The sequence below is a fragment of the Impatiens glandulifera genome, chromosome 1 (assembly GCF_907164915.1).
Source record: "Impatiens glandulifera chromosome 1, dImpGla2.1, whole genome shotgun sequence".
Lineage (NCBI taxonomy): Eukaryota > Viridiplantae > Streptophyta > Magnoliopsida > Ericales > Balsaminaceae > Impatiens > Impatiens glandulifera.
This window is the reverse complement of record NC_061862.1, coordinates 23,495,136-23,509,624: the sequence shown is the minus strand read 5'-3', so window position 1 is coordinate 23,509,624 and position 14,489 is coordinate 23,495,136. Positions and strand designations below refer to the sequence as shown.

Below are 14,489 nucleotides of genomic sequence, written 5' to 3'. Positions count from 1 at the left end.
TGGCATTAGACATATTTCATTTAGACGACCTCGTCTAATAAAATTAGACGTCCCCATCTAATAACAAGATCCATTAGACCACCTGGTCTAACAGTATTAGACTTCACGTCTAATTACAGTTCACTTCAGACTAATCTGAAGGAGTTAGACTGCACGTCTAACTTTCACTAGTTAGACTGCACGTTTAACTTTCTCTTTCCATTAGACCTCACGTCTAATTACATTTCACTTCAGACTAATCTGAAGGAGTTAGACTGCACGTCTAACTTTCACTAGTTAGACTGCACATCTAACTTTCACTAGTTAGACTGCACGTCTAACTTTCACTAGTTAGACTACATGTCTAACTCTGTGTGTTAGACTGCACGTCTAACTCTACTAGTTAGACTGCACGTCTAACTTCGCTAGTTAGACTGCACGTCTAACTCAACTAGTTAGACTGCACGTCTAACTCAACTAGTTAGACTGCACGTCTAACTCTATGTGTTAGACTGCACATCTAACTCCGCTAGTTAGACTACACGTCTAACTACGTGTGTTAGACTGCACGTCTAACTCAACTAGTTAGACTGCATGTCTAACTCCGCTAGTTAGACTGCATGTCTAACTCAACTAGTTAGACTGCACGTCTAACTTCGTGTGTTAGAATGCACATCTAACTCAACTAGTTAGACTACACGTCTAACTCCGTGTATCCAATACCAAACCGTTCTAATGAACCTCATTAAGACCAAGTCTAATATAACCTGTTTTTGATACACCTGCACCAAAAGCAATTAGACGCACAGGTAGAGTTTGATATACATTCATCATCAAAATTCAAATAGTCAAACTACTTTGACACTTGGTCAAAATAATTTTACCCAACAGTTTCTTTGTGAAGCAAACTAAAGTGGCAACTCTTAAAGTTAACTAGATTACTACATTTTGAACACGTATTAATTTAGAACCTGTACGAGCCAATCATGGAAAGATCTATGATATAGAACTCCACTTTGATTCCTCATATCAAATAGATAGGACAACATCCTATATGAATAGTTTTCCTATCTACTTTTTGTGTGATTCGAGAGGAAGGTAAGCCATGGGGTTCTTTAGCATAACTTTCATAGAGAAAACTTTTTTCTAAAAAGTGCACGGGCTGGCCGTATTTACTATTTAAGTCCTTCGATGCGTCCCTTTCATGGGCGGAGCATTCGAAAGGATAGGTAAGACATGAGACCAACCAACTTCGGATCGCACAAAATGTTTTTAAAGATAGAGCTTTCGAATGGATAAATCAATCTTAGGATTAGATCCTTAATACTATAAAATACAAGACGTTAGTTGGACTCTTAAAACTGATTGACGCTTAGGGAAGAGGGAAGGTCTTGCGTACAAGAATAATAAAGAAGAAGAAAAAACATTCTTTCTTTGAGTACGTGGGTTGGGTGAGAAAATTAAACGCGTACAATAATCATTTAATATAATAGAACTCCTTTCTCTAGTGGCTCATTTAAAAACACTTGATCTTGAGGTTGTTGAGTTTGTTCAATAATGTCTTGTTTCTCTTGATTTTAAACTTGATCATCAATCGGAATAAAATTCATATCATTGTCAAAAATATTTTGGATATGAATCAAGTTTTCCTAAATAGGAATTGTTGAACCTAAGTTATCTTTAAAGGCAAAGTCATATCTCCCATTAAACTCAATAACCTCACAAATATTGTAGTTCCCGTCTTAATTTTTTTAACTTGGAATTATAAAAATTATAGCCCTTAATCGTTAAGAGTACCCAATAAAAAAATTACTAACAATTTTGGGATAAAATTTTCTATATTCGGCCTATAAGACATTGCCTAAACAAGACATCCTCAAACATGTAAATGTTTTAAACTAGGTTTTCGATTAGTCCAAAGCTCATAAGGTGTTTTAATAGTTTGTTTTAGTTTGTACTATATTTAAAATATAGGTTGTAGTCTTTAATGCCTTTCCCCTAAGGTCTGGGTTCAGTTTGGTCGATCTAGGCTCGGTCAAAACTAGGGTGGTCCAGACCAAGGCTCAGTCGCATAGGTCAAGGGACCGGAGAGCTTGGTCTTGGGCTTGGGAGGCTCGGTCCCAAACTCAAGTGGCTCAATCGAAGATCGGGGAGGCTCGGTTCCAGGTCAAGTCTAGCAGTCTAGGTGCTCGATCCTAGGGATAGGTAGTCATCGGTCCTAGGTCTAGAGTTAGGGTTAGGTTTACCGGTCCTAGGATAAGTGAAGACTCGGTCTTAGGGTTAGAAATATCAGTCATAAGTCTAGGTTTAGGGCTAAGTTTACCAGTCTTAGGTCAAGTGACGACTCGATCCTAGGACTAGAAGCATCGGTCCTAGGCTATGTGAAGGTTCGATCCTAGGGTTAGAAAACTCGGTCCTAGTCCTCAGTCATAGGGATAGAAAATTTGGTCATAGTCCTTTGTCCTAGGGTTAGAAAGCTCGGTCTTAGTTCTCGATCCTAGCTTAAGAACACTGTTCATCGATCCTGGCTGAAGAACACCTGTCCTAGTCCTTAGTCATAGATGAAGAACACCAGTTCTTGGTCAGAAAACTCGGTCCTAGGATTCTCGGTCCTAGGTTTTGAACCCATGGTTCGTTTTCTCGGTCCTATGCTAAAACCTTAGGACCGAGTGTTCTTATTTTGGTCAAAAATTCAGAAGTCTATAACTTTTGATTGGGATAATGAAATCATAATCCGTAAGCTACAGTAAGTTCATATGATTATGAAGAACAAAAGCCCAACATAAATCACGATTTTAAAGCCTTTACAAGGATCGATTTTAAAATACCATTTCTATGTCAAATTTTTAGATATTTCAAATTATGCAATTTCAATGCCTGATTTTTATTCCATTAGCTCTGAAATGATGAATTTAATTGATCTAGACCAAAACAAGAACATCATAATATCATTAAAACAATTTTTGAAGATTGAATCAAAATCCAAAAATTTTCAAAAACAAGATTTGATCAAAGTGATGAAATAGTTACTTGGAATTCATCCTAACATACTAACAAACATGTATAACAACTAATTGGAAAAAAAATCCGGAATAAAAGCAAAAGAACATAATTTTAAAAATCCAATTTCAACCTTTATTTTTAAAAATTTCAATTTGATTAAACATGATCAAAACATGATTACAGTTGCTTAGAAATCATTCAAACATGTATGGCAACTAACTAGATCAAAAAATCCAAATTTAAACCAAGAACACAAATATTTTAAAAAATCAGTTTTCAAACTTTGTTTTTCAAAATTCTTGATTTAAGTTGATCTGATCGATTCTCTTTCAATAGAAATTTCATGCAAGATATGTATAATGATTCTCAACAAAGAAATCACATAATCAAGATCAAGAACATATCAAATAAGAAAATTTGAAAAAAATCAAATTTTACAATCACAAATCGTAATTAAACAATATGTATGCATACCAATATTGGTAGAACACTCATGGGGTGTGTTGGCAGTTATTCAAGGACTTGGATCGAAGTTTGGATCGTTGGAACAGGTTTTGAAAAAAAATAAGTTCGTCGGAATCTTTAAAGCTTGATTTTAGTTGATGAAATTCGGTGATTGTGGGATGATTGTTTGATGATTTGGTCTACAGACCATGAGGGGGTATTTATAATAGGGGAAGGTCGATTGAGGAGGGGTAATTCGAGACAATTTTAACATCCGGCAAACTTATCTTCAAAACCCTATCCAGCAATTGGCAGCCTTATCTAGGGTAGGATAAGGCTGGAGGATAAGGGAGAAATGTAGGCATCTAAGAGAAGAGCATGTGGCCGAAAAAATCAACGGATTTAATTGCCTATGTAGGAAGCTAGAACGTCTGGAAGAATCGTGTCGACGACGATTGCGAGTCTGGCGAGGTAGCATTTCCAGCGGTGAAGACGACTCAAACGACGTCGTTTCAAGTGACGGAACGCTGGGTTCCGTTAAGTCCGTTAGAGATTAGACTAATGGGGTTAAGAATCTTGTTAGTTAATTCGATGTGGGTGCATATGTGTGGCTCCGCTACATTCGGCTGTTGGATGAAGCTTGGGCGCTCATCTGATGGTTAAGATTCATGCTGCAAAGATTAAAAATAATTTATGCTACACCAGGTTATCATATTTTATTTTTATTTAAAAGGTTTATTAAAATCAATGTTTAATTCTTTTTAAATTCGTTTCTTCACAAAAAATTTCTCATAAAAAATTTTTAGAATCATAATAACAATTATAATAAAATTTTATTTTATTTTTTTGGTATTTTTGGGAAATTTGAGGTATTTTATTTATTTGCTTTAAGTCATAAATTTTATCCTCAAATTATTTTTGGAATTTTGAATAAGTTCCTTAATTAGTGTTTAATTATTACAATAATTAACCCTTAATTAAGTTTTAATTCCTTCCTTATGTTATTTTGAATATAAAAACCCAAAATATTATTTTAATATTATTAAAAATAATTATTATTTGAAAATAGGGTAAGTTAAATTTTCATGATTAAAAAGTATGTTTTTCTTTAATACATTCAACACATAAATTAAAGTATAGAAATAATTTTTATTTAAAATTTCTTCAAAAACAACTCTTTCAACTGTATTTTTAGAAATGTGTCATAATCTCATGTGCCACAAGGAACTTAAATTTTCATTATTTAGTTTACACTTAGTACCATTGATTCTACATTCAAAGTTTCATTATAAGAATTAACAATTTCAAGCAAATAACGATTGTCATAAGCTATAAGTGAACCAATTCCAACAACTTTAGAATGAATAGATAAAGTTAATTTTTTTTTTCAAATGAACGATGATATCCAAATTTGTCCATACAAACAATATAAATTAAATTACATCTAAATGATGGTACAACAAAAGTATCAATTAAATCCAAATCTCCTAGGGTTTCTCTTGGTGGAGGAAGGGCTACTGGAAGCCTAGAAGGAAAAGAAGTCTAGGCTGGGGAACGAAGTGACTTACGGGATTAAATAAAGCGAGGGAAAGAAGAAATGCTCTCTTGCTTGCCCGGCAAAGGGATATCAAGATTCGGCGCCGCTATCGTTCGGTTCGGATAGGATAAGTCAAGTCCCTTCGGTCGGTTCGCTCAGGTGGTCTTCCCGCCCCTATGTGAGAGAAGGGGGCTTCCCTAACGTTCAGACTTTTTCTGAGAAAGCCGAGTGCCCTGTCAATTTCAACTTTATGTCTCGTCCTTGCAAGTTTCTTGAGACTCTCTTTTTCTGGCAAAACTTCTTGCAGGAGGGATAAAAGTTGCTCTTGGACAGACTTTCCTAGCTCATCTCTATTGAGGCTCGTCTTTGTAACAAGCTTGTCTCTTTTGGGACCAAAATCTTGCGGAGAATGAAGCCGGGGGCGAGATGGGCAATTGATGGGTTACAAATTCGATCCATTCCGGATCTTGGTAGCAGAGGGAAAGATAACTAACTACCAAGAAGAGGAGTTCCAGTTCTACTGGAATCATACCAAATTAGTAACCAGTACTTAATAACAATTTAAAATGTGATATTGCTTCCACTTCTATCGATTTCCCATCTCCCATATGAATGAATCTTTTAACATCAATTGGTTTTCAGTAATTCAAGCAACCCTGCAATGAAACACTTATGTTAGTAGTAGCACAAGATTCTAACCACCAAGTGTCGAAGTTAACTTCAAAACAGACTAAATTAAGAAATTTATCTTTCTAAGCACGTCAAATACAATACTTAGGACATTTTTTCTCTTAGTGTCGATCCTTTTACAAAAGAAACAACATTTATCAATTTTAAATTGAGGTTGAGTTTTTTTTTTTTTTGCTAAAAAATTATCTTTAGTAGTCTCATTTTTCCTCTTTATACCTTTTCTTTAGAGGTGCTTGCCAAGTAAGAATTTTCAGTCTTGTTTTTTGCTTCAATCTCTCTTCCTTTTGTACACAAAATTAAATGATCTCATTAAGAGACTATTTCTCATTTTGAAAGTTATAACAAATATGAAATTTACTAAATTGAATAAAAGAGATATAAATACTAAGTGCATGAGTAAGTCTTCAAACATCTCGAGTTTGAGTGCTTTCAACTTAGAAGCAACATGAGTCATTTCTATAATGTATTCTCTTATGTTTTCATTGCCTTTAAAGTTCATTTAAATTAGTCTCTTTAAAAGAGTGATAGTTTATGCTTTATCACTTTTCTCAAAGAATTTTTTGATTTCGGCAAGAAAATCTTTGGCATTAACGATCTCACCAGATACTGCACCCATAAAAGCCTCAGATATGCCACGTTTTATGATCATAAGACTCAAGAGATTAGAATGTTCACACTTTTCATAAATTCTCTTATCATGAGAGTTACTATCATCCATAATAGGATTAGGCTCATCCATTCTAAACAAAAATTCTATATTCATGCATCCAAGAACAATAAAAAGGTTCACTTTCCAATCCTTAAAATTGCTTTCATTAAGAATCATAATTGAATTAGTATTTTCATATATTGTAGCAACAACTGAATTCCAAGAAAAAAATAAGTAATAAATTATATTAATAGAATGCTCAAGTTTATAATCTTACGTAACAACTAAATATTCAAATAATGATTTATCTCATCTCAAATTACTTAATACAACATTAATATTAAATATTTGAATAATAATATTAATTATTAATAGTATTATGTTGTAATGATCAAACATTAATAATAAGACATTTCAAATAATTATTTATCTTTGAATAGATTAATTATTCACATAAATAAGATTTTATAATTATTACATATTTACCATCACAAGTATTTACGTGATTCGGTAAATTAATTATCACATTTAGGTCAAATAATATAATCACATGAATTACACAATACTAACATTCAAAATTTTCTTAATCAATTTCAACAAACATGATCACTTTGGTGATTATTTGTAAAAATCAATACAATTCAATTAATGAACAATAATAACACTAATTTGAAATTAAATTTTATATTATTATATATAACCCAAATCAATAATATATAATTTGCCTCAAATCTTAATTCTTGAAATTGAAATTTGTAATATCCCCAATTAATTGAACAAAATAAAGGGACTCGCATCTAATGGGTGGACTTAATCAACCAAAATTTCAAAAAATTCTTATATCGTGCACCTTCGGCTTAAGGCTCGCACGTCATGAATTGGCTGCGAATAGATTCATGTCTTGAAACGCGATGGTTATCTCTAACAAGACTTCGAACAGAGCCTTTGAAGCTATTTATGCCTTCAATTTTGATTTATTTTTATATTACTAATTAGGAGGATTGTGGAGGTTGTTCTTGAGCTAGAACAATGTCAACAGAGTTTATAAAATCTCGGTCAAGAGTTAAAAAGGAGAATAGATGTAACTAAACGTCAATTCTAACTTAAATTTAGTAGCTAGAGTTTAACCAAGTGTAATCAAGAAAACACTACACAAATAATTGGTAGAATTCAATAATGAACGATAATGGAGTGAATACATGTTTTCAAATCGGTGAAACTGGGTAACTAGGGCTTAAGAGTCTCACAAACTCTGTAAAGTACCTAAAGTTGATATAGAAGAAGTGTGAGAAGCAGCAGTAAGTAGAGAGGATTTGGACGACCAGAGTGTTAGATATCTTGTCTTTAAATAAATAGAAACATATATATACATATGATGTTACAAATAAATTAAATAAAATTAAAATATATGAAGAACGAAATCACCGATTGAGATGTCGATTCGAAGCATGTGCATCACATTTCCCTTAAAACAGTTTCATCGTCTCCCATTTGTGTTGGAACTTATCGCAGATGACTGTCTCCCAGGGTACAACACATCTAATAGTGATTCTGCACTGAAATTACTCTGCATTGAACTTGACCAATATACCTAAACTATAACCGGATTTCAACGGAAATATCAAGCAAAAAAATCGAAGATTACTCACAAAATAAGGAGAGTGCTTGTAGAATTCTAGAGTAAGAAAGGATAAGATAATGTAGTGGTTTGAGATTAGAGATGAGGGGTTTTTATATTGTGGATAAGATAAATTTTCATAAAAATAAAATCAACCATTAATCTTTGATCCAACGCTAACCTTGATTGCCTCTTCATTATTTTTGCATTTTCTCTTCATTAGAAAATACATGAGACATTATTTTCTAAATTGCTAATAAACTGATAGCAATAATATCATGAAGGTTACAATGACAATTAATAAAATTAAATATATTTAATTTGATCATTGTTCTTCAAGCCATTAAATGTTAATTATATAATTAATAAATTTATTATTTTAATTTAATTATTTGGATCAAATTTCACTTTAATTCACGTTTGATTTTGTGTGAATTTTGTTTGAATTTAATTTGATTTTATTTATCAAAAATTTTATTTTCATTCATTAATGAAATTTATGAATTAGTTTAAAATTGCAACACAGAGTTCTTCCGACGAGCTGATATCCTTAGCGATCGGGAGCAGTTAACCTCTGAGGTCTCTCTCTTCAAGTTTCTTATACACAGGGATTAATTATCACGATTGTAAAGGGATTAGAGTTAAATTGGGCTTTCTAGTTCTTGGCTAAATTGGGATTGGATAGTGGGTTTTGTGGGTTGAGGTTGGGCCGGTTGGAAAGCCCTATTCGAAGCCAACGGTTTATGTTTTAATTTTGTGTAAAATTATTAAGTATAATTCATGTCATTTGAAAATGAAATATTCCAACACAATTGGCTCTTCCTTGGCTCCGTTAAACGAGCAATGAGCTTCACCGAGTTCTCTCGGTCAAGTCAAGGATCAAGATCGGTTCTATTGGCTTGACATAAGTCTTGGTTAAACTTTTAGCGTCAAAATATTGAACGAGAGGCTAATAACTGGACGAATCATTGGATAAACACATGTGAGCCTAAAATGACCAAGGTGCCTTACAGGCACCCTCTCGCAGGTTGTGGACTGAGTGATGGGCTTTATATGTTACCAAACAAAAGGTAAGGCCAAGACCTTTCTATTGGTAAGTCATGGACCTCTTCACTTGTATTCAAAATGATAATTTGGTTTAGTGTGGCTCAAGTTATGGCCAAATGAACTCAAGCATTTCCATAGAGCAAAAGAGTGTCCATGACCTGACTTGTGCAGCCACTCATAGTTCTTTAAACATTGAATATAACTATGATACCGGTGTCAATAATTTGGTATGTGTCTTAGCTTCAATTGACCTAATTTGGAGCACTAGAGCTCTTAGAATCATTGAATGAGTGCGAGGTGGTCAAAAGAGGATTTCATGAGCTTGACCTCGGCTTCTCTTGATATGTGTGAGAGGCGTGGCACTTCATTTGGAATTCGGTCTAAAAGAAAATTGTAAATGAATCTCTTAGCTTTCCAAAAGAACCGAAAATGTGTCAATGGGGAATTTTCAATTTTTAAGCCAAGTCCCAAACTGCCCAAAAAAGAACACGTTCTTGGGCATCTAAAGTTTTTGATCGATCGCTTTCGTTGAAGATCCTGGCGACTTGAAGCTCGGAGACAACGATGACGTGGCCCCGCCCAAATTCAAACTTCCCGTTAATTTTTCGACAGTTGACCGAGCTGAGCACATTGACCTAGCATTGACTTGAGTTGACCTGGGCCTAACTCGCCCATTTTGACTCACTTTTGGACCGATGCTGACTCTCGTCTGTCTGCTTGCGCGCGCGGTCTCCGTTCTGGCACCGGCGGTCACGCGTTGCAGTGTATAGTAGAGCTCGGTGGTCCTTCAGAAAAAAAAAAATTATTTAATTTTCCGATAAATATTAGAAATTTGTACTTTGGAGTATATATATGTTAAGGGTGGTGGCTGGATAGAGATAGTTAGACAGATGACCTAATTTAATATCTAATTAAAATAAATAATAAAAAAATAATTTGAATTCTATTTAGTTTTCAAGTTAAACCTCAACTTGAAAACTAAATTAAATTAAATTGAAAATCGTATTCGACAGTTTTATTTAAATACCGTATTTGAATTCATTTTATTTGAAAATCGTATTCGAATTTGAATGAGTGTAAAACAGAAAATTAAATTCGATCTCATTTTATTTAAAAACCGTATTTGAATTCATTTTATTTGAAACCCATATTCGAACTAGAATTGGTTTAAAACCGAAAATTGAATTCTAATTCGGTGGAATATTTTTTTATTTTATTGTTTTGGCTGGAAACCAAATATTAAACCATCCTACATAAATATGTTTAATATATCTAACCAAGTTCATATAAATAAATAAAAACCTCCTCCTCAAGGGAATCCTAAGATAAATAAAAATTAGAAAAATACAGTAATGAAGCTAAAAGCCATATATAATATAAGTCCTTAACCAATTAAACTAGTCCTGCTGTTGGTTGTTGGGAGGGTGAGTGATGTTTTCCTTGAAACTGGAATGAGTTTGACAAGGAAAGCAATGGGGCAAGAGAGAAAGCCGATGAGAATGCAAACGAACCATTGTACCCAGTTGAGTCTCTGTGTGGATGCGAAGTTGTTTAGAAACTCAATCACGAGAACTTGAAGGAGCACCGTCACCAATATGATTCCAAAAAATAATATGTTGTTGTTCCGTTTTCCACCGGTGAATATGTTCTTCTTCTCTATGTTCCTGGCGTTGAATTCGTTGAACACTTGGCAGAGTACGAAGCTGTTGAAGACGACGGTATCTTTTATCTTTTCGTTGACGGAAAGAAATTGTGTCCCTTTGAACTCTAGGACTATTAAGACTGTGATTTGATACACTGCTTGAGCTATTATGTTCCTCCACATGACCTTTGTTATGAGCGCCTCGGTCCTCCCGCCCTGAACTACTACTGGCTTCTTCTTTAAGAGGTCGTCTGTGGGTTGCTCCGTCGCCAGCGCTAAGGCTCCAAGAGTGTTCATTATTAGGTTGACCCACAATAGTTGGGTAGGCTGGAGAGGGATAAAGCCAGAGGATAATGCTGAGAGAACATTGATGAAGAGCGCGACTATGTTTAGAGTGAATTTGAACTGTATGAACTTCTGGATGTTGATGTGCACGCATCTTCCCCATTTCAGAGCCGTGACTACAGAGTTGAAGTCATCGTCCATGATCATGATGTCTGAACTCTGTTTTGCTACTTCTGTTCCCTGAATCCCCATCGAAAGACCGATGTCTGCTCTTTTGAGAGCGGGTGTGTCGTTGCTTCCGTCTCCGGTAACAGCCACCACATGCCCTTTCTTCTTCAAGCACTCCACCATTAATAGCTTGTCTATGGGGGATGACCTAGCCATCACCCGAATCATGTCCACCTTTTCCATCCTTTCTTCCTTGGTGTAGTTTCTGAACGTCGCTCCTTCCACCACAGCGTCGGACTGATCATCGTTTTCTCCCAGGATGCCGCATTCGAGTGCAATTGCAGTGGCGGTCAGTTTATTGTCTCCGGTGATCATCTTGACGTCGACACCAGCATCTTTACAGGACAACACTCCTTCTCTAACCCCCGGGAGACAGAGATTCTCAATACCCACGATCGATAATAAGGTAAATCCGGAATCCTCATTTAATTGATCTTCTTCAGCAATACTATTATTACTACTACTTTCTCCAACATTTGCTATTTTTTTATGAGCAAAAGCAATGCATCTTAGACTCTTCTTAGCCATATCGTCAATGATTCGACGGATTTGCTTTCTATCTTCGTCCGACATCGGCATAATCGTCCCATGTTGATCGTAGTAATCCGAGCACATTCCCAGAATCATTTCTGCAGCCCCCTTCCAGTGTGCTTCCAGGGCACCGTCGTGGGACGACGTTCTTCTAGCCAAAACTCCGCTGCGTTTCTTGAAGGAGTTGAAAGCTTCAACATGGACTATTTCATAGCGTTGCTTTATTTCTACAATGTCCGCACCCAAATCCGACACTGCCCAGCTCATGATAGAGTTTTCGGTCGGGCTTCCAGACATCCCTTTCTTCATGTTCTTCAGCTTCAGCTTTCGTTTCTTCTTCTTTTGCTTCCGTTGGTTCTCCTTATCATTCTTATTCTCATTTTCATTTTCATTTTCATTCTTCTTAAAATAGACCTCTTCACTTGTATTCAAAACGATATCTATTTGAATTTATGAATTAGTAGTGTAAAAAAATGATTGGAAGCACTATTTTGGAGGAACGACTCGTACAGCGAAAGTGACATCGGTGTTATACGAAAGTGACCTCGTTGTTATAACATAAAATCAAGTTTATTCAGATGTATTTATAAGGAATATAAAGTTAGAATAATATTTTTTTAATTTTAATTTTAATTTTAAGAAACTAAATTAGAAATAACCAATTTAAAATTAACTCATTCAATTCAATGTTAGTTATTGGTTCCCAATTTGTAAACACATAATCATTTCCTTTGTCTCAAAAAAAATCATTCCATTTTAAGATTTTTAGAAAATGAGTACAGTTTTGTGCATTCAAATATTTTTTTTTTCTTTTAATTATGGAGAATGACAAATTATGATTTAATTTAGTAAATAATAAAGATACCTTCTTGTAGTAATGTCTGAACAAGTGTAGTATTCTGTGTTGAGATTTTTGTTGTGAGTCGCTCCTTGCCTATCCAAACTTGAGTGACTTCCATTTGATTTGAAGTCAAAGTGCTAGTCTTGTCCGTACAGATTGTCGTGGCAGATCCCATTGTTTCGCAAGCCCAAAGTTTCTGAACAGCTGCGTTATCGCCCTTCATTCTCCACTTGGAATAGCTTAAACTAAAAGTAGCAGCTAGAATCAAACCTTGGGGAATTGAAACGACTATTATGGCTACGCCCGCCTCAAGGATATTATACATAGTTTCCATTATGTCGGCAGCTTTCGTCTTCCCCATTGTGAACTCCTGACGTCCCTTATTGTCCCTTGTGTTCCCGGTGAAGTACCTAGTTAATATTAAAAACAAATTTTTTAAAAGTGATGAAATTAAGGGTTCATGTTAAAAAGTGATTAAAAAAAAGATGTACCTGATAGCAAGAACTACGAAGAAGACGAACAACAAAATGAATTTCAAGATCTTGGGAAACAATTTGGGTAGGCGTTGCCGTAGCGGCGTGAGTTGGTCTAAATCATTCGTCTCAATACCCCAAGACGTAATCACGCCGACTGAAGTGACGATCATTCGGCCATAGCCATGAACTACCATTGTTTCGGAGAGTAAAAAAGGGTTTGTGGCCTGGTCAACCTCACGAGTCTCACCATTCATGTTTGATTCGTGGACTTTCATAGAGCGGCCATTCAAGAACAACCCGTCTGCAGGCACACGGTCGCCGGTGGACAAGCACACGACATCGCCTACAACCACCTCTAAGATCGAGATGGTCTGTCTGCGTCCACCTCTCAGTACACGAACCTCCACCATTTCATTTTCACTCTCCTCATCCCACAGCCTATCAAACTGCCTTAATTTCTTGGACTTGCTAAAAGAGTTGACCACCACGAATAGAGTAAGAGGGACTATAATTTTAGCGCCGTCATACCATCCTTGTCGGACTCCGTGCTGCTTGATCCCAACTACAACCGATATGATTGCCCACGTTAGGAGAATGGAGATCTGAAAGCTGATCGCCTCCACCACAAAGCTGAAGAAAGATCTGACGGGCGGTTTGATGTAATAGTTGGACCCAAACATTTCCATCCTTTTTATAACATGATCGACATCACTACTGATTCCTAATTTCGGATCAGAGTCTAGGGCGGCCGCCAATGACTTAACATCTCCGCCGAACATTGCCAGGCCCTCTATATTACGTTCCTGCACTAGTCCGAACAGCGCTTTCCGGTCAATATCCTGCAGAAACCTAGGGTAGGAGGACAAAGAGATGACCACGTCGTCGGAAACTGGAAGTATTTGAGCCCAAGCTGCCCTATTATTGAATGATTTTCGCAGCCGTAGACCCTGAGAGATAGAGGCTTCTTCTATGATTTCGGAATTTTCATCATCGGGTGACATTATGGATAATCAGGACTCATGAGGAGGAGTTCAGTCAATGGTGGAGCTATATAGAGGGCGGGGTTGGGCTATAGTCTAGGGTAAAACAAAAATCATGTGCTCTTAAGTATAAGGGTATGGTAAATAAAAATTGTGATACTATTATGATATAAAATTTTGTGTAATTAAAAAATTATTATTTGGTAAAAAATATGTAAGTTGATTACAAATGTAAATTAAAATGTTTTAGTTTGTTATGAAATATAATTATGTCTGAATTATATATCAAATTAAATGAATATGTAACGAAAGTCTGTTGATTATTTAGATTTCATTTAGTCAGTTTTATTCAAGAACACTTTTTTTAAATAAAACATTAAGTTTAAATGTTAAGTTATTTTATAGTGTTATAATTGTTTTTGAAAAAAATAATTAATTTATTATTTAAAGAATAAGTTTGAAGAGTAAATTAATGGGGGTTATTAAGAGGCTGAGAGAGAATATGAGTATTTTGGAAAAGAGAATAAAAATATAAATAT

The 14,489-nt window shown here is 35.2% G+C and overlaps 1 protein-coding gene across 1 annotated transcript; it reads right to left on the bottom strand.

The window, feature by feature from the left end:
- Positions 1-10,351: 10,351 nt before the first annotated feature.
- Positions 10,352-13,971, bottom strand: LOC124921223 (calcium-transporting ATPase 12, plasma membrane-type-like). The gene is made up of 3 exons (XM_047461852.1): positions 12,986-13,971; positions 12,519-12,904; positions 10,352-12,093 (listed from the first exon to the last, which is right to left on the bottom strand). Exons 1-3 carry the CDS (start codon positions 13,969-13,971, stop codon positions 10,352-10,354), a joined length of 3,114 nt encoding a protein of 1,037 aa, XP_047317808.1.
- Between the last annotated feature and the right edge of the window lie 518 nt (positions 13,972-14,489).

Bases quoted from the DNA above. Each gene is read 5' to 3' on its own strand.
- LOC124921223 (XM_047461852.1), bottom strand. From the start codon at position 13,971: ATGTCACCCGATGATGAAAATTCCGAAATCATAGAAGAAGCCTCTATC. The intron at 12,905-12,985 runs GTACATCTTTTT...AATATTAACTAG, and splicing joins TTCGTAGTTCTTGCTATCAG to GTACTTCACCGGGAACACAA. The intron at 12,094-12,518 runs GTATCTTTATTA...AAATTCAAATAG, and splicing joins TCAGACATTACTACAAGAAG to ATATCGTTTTGAATACAAGT.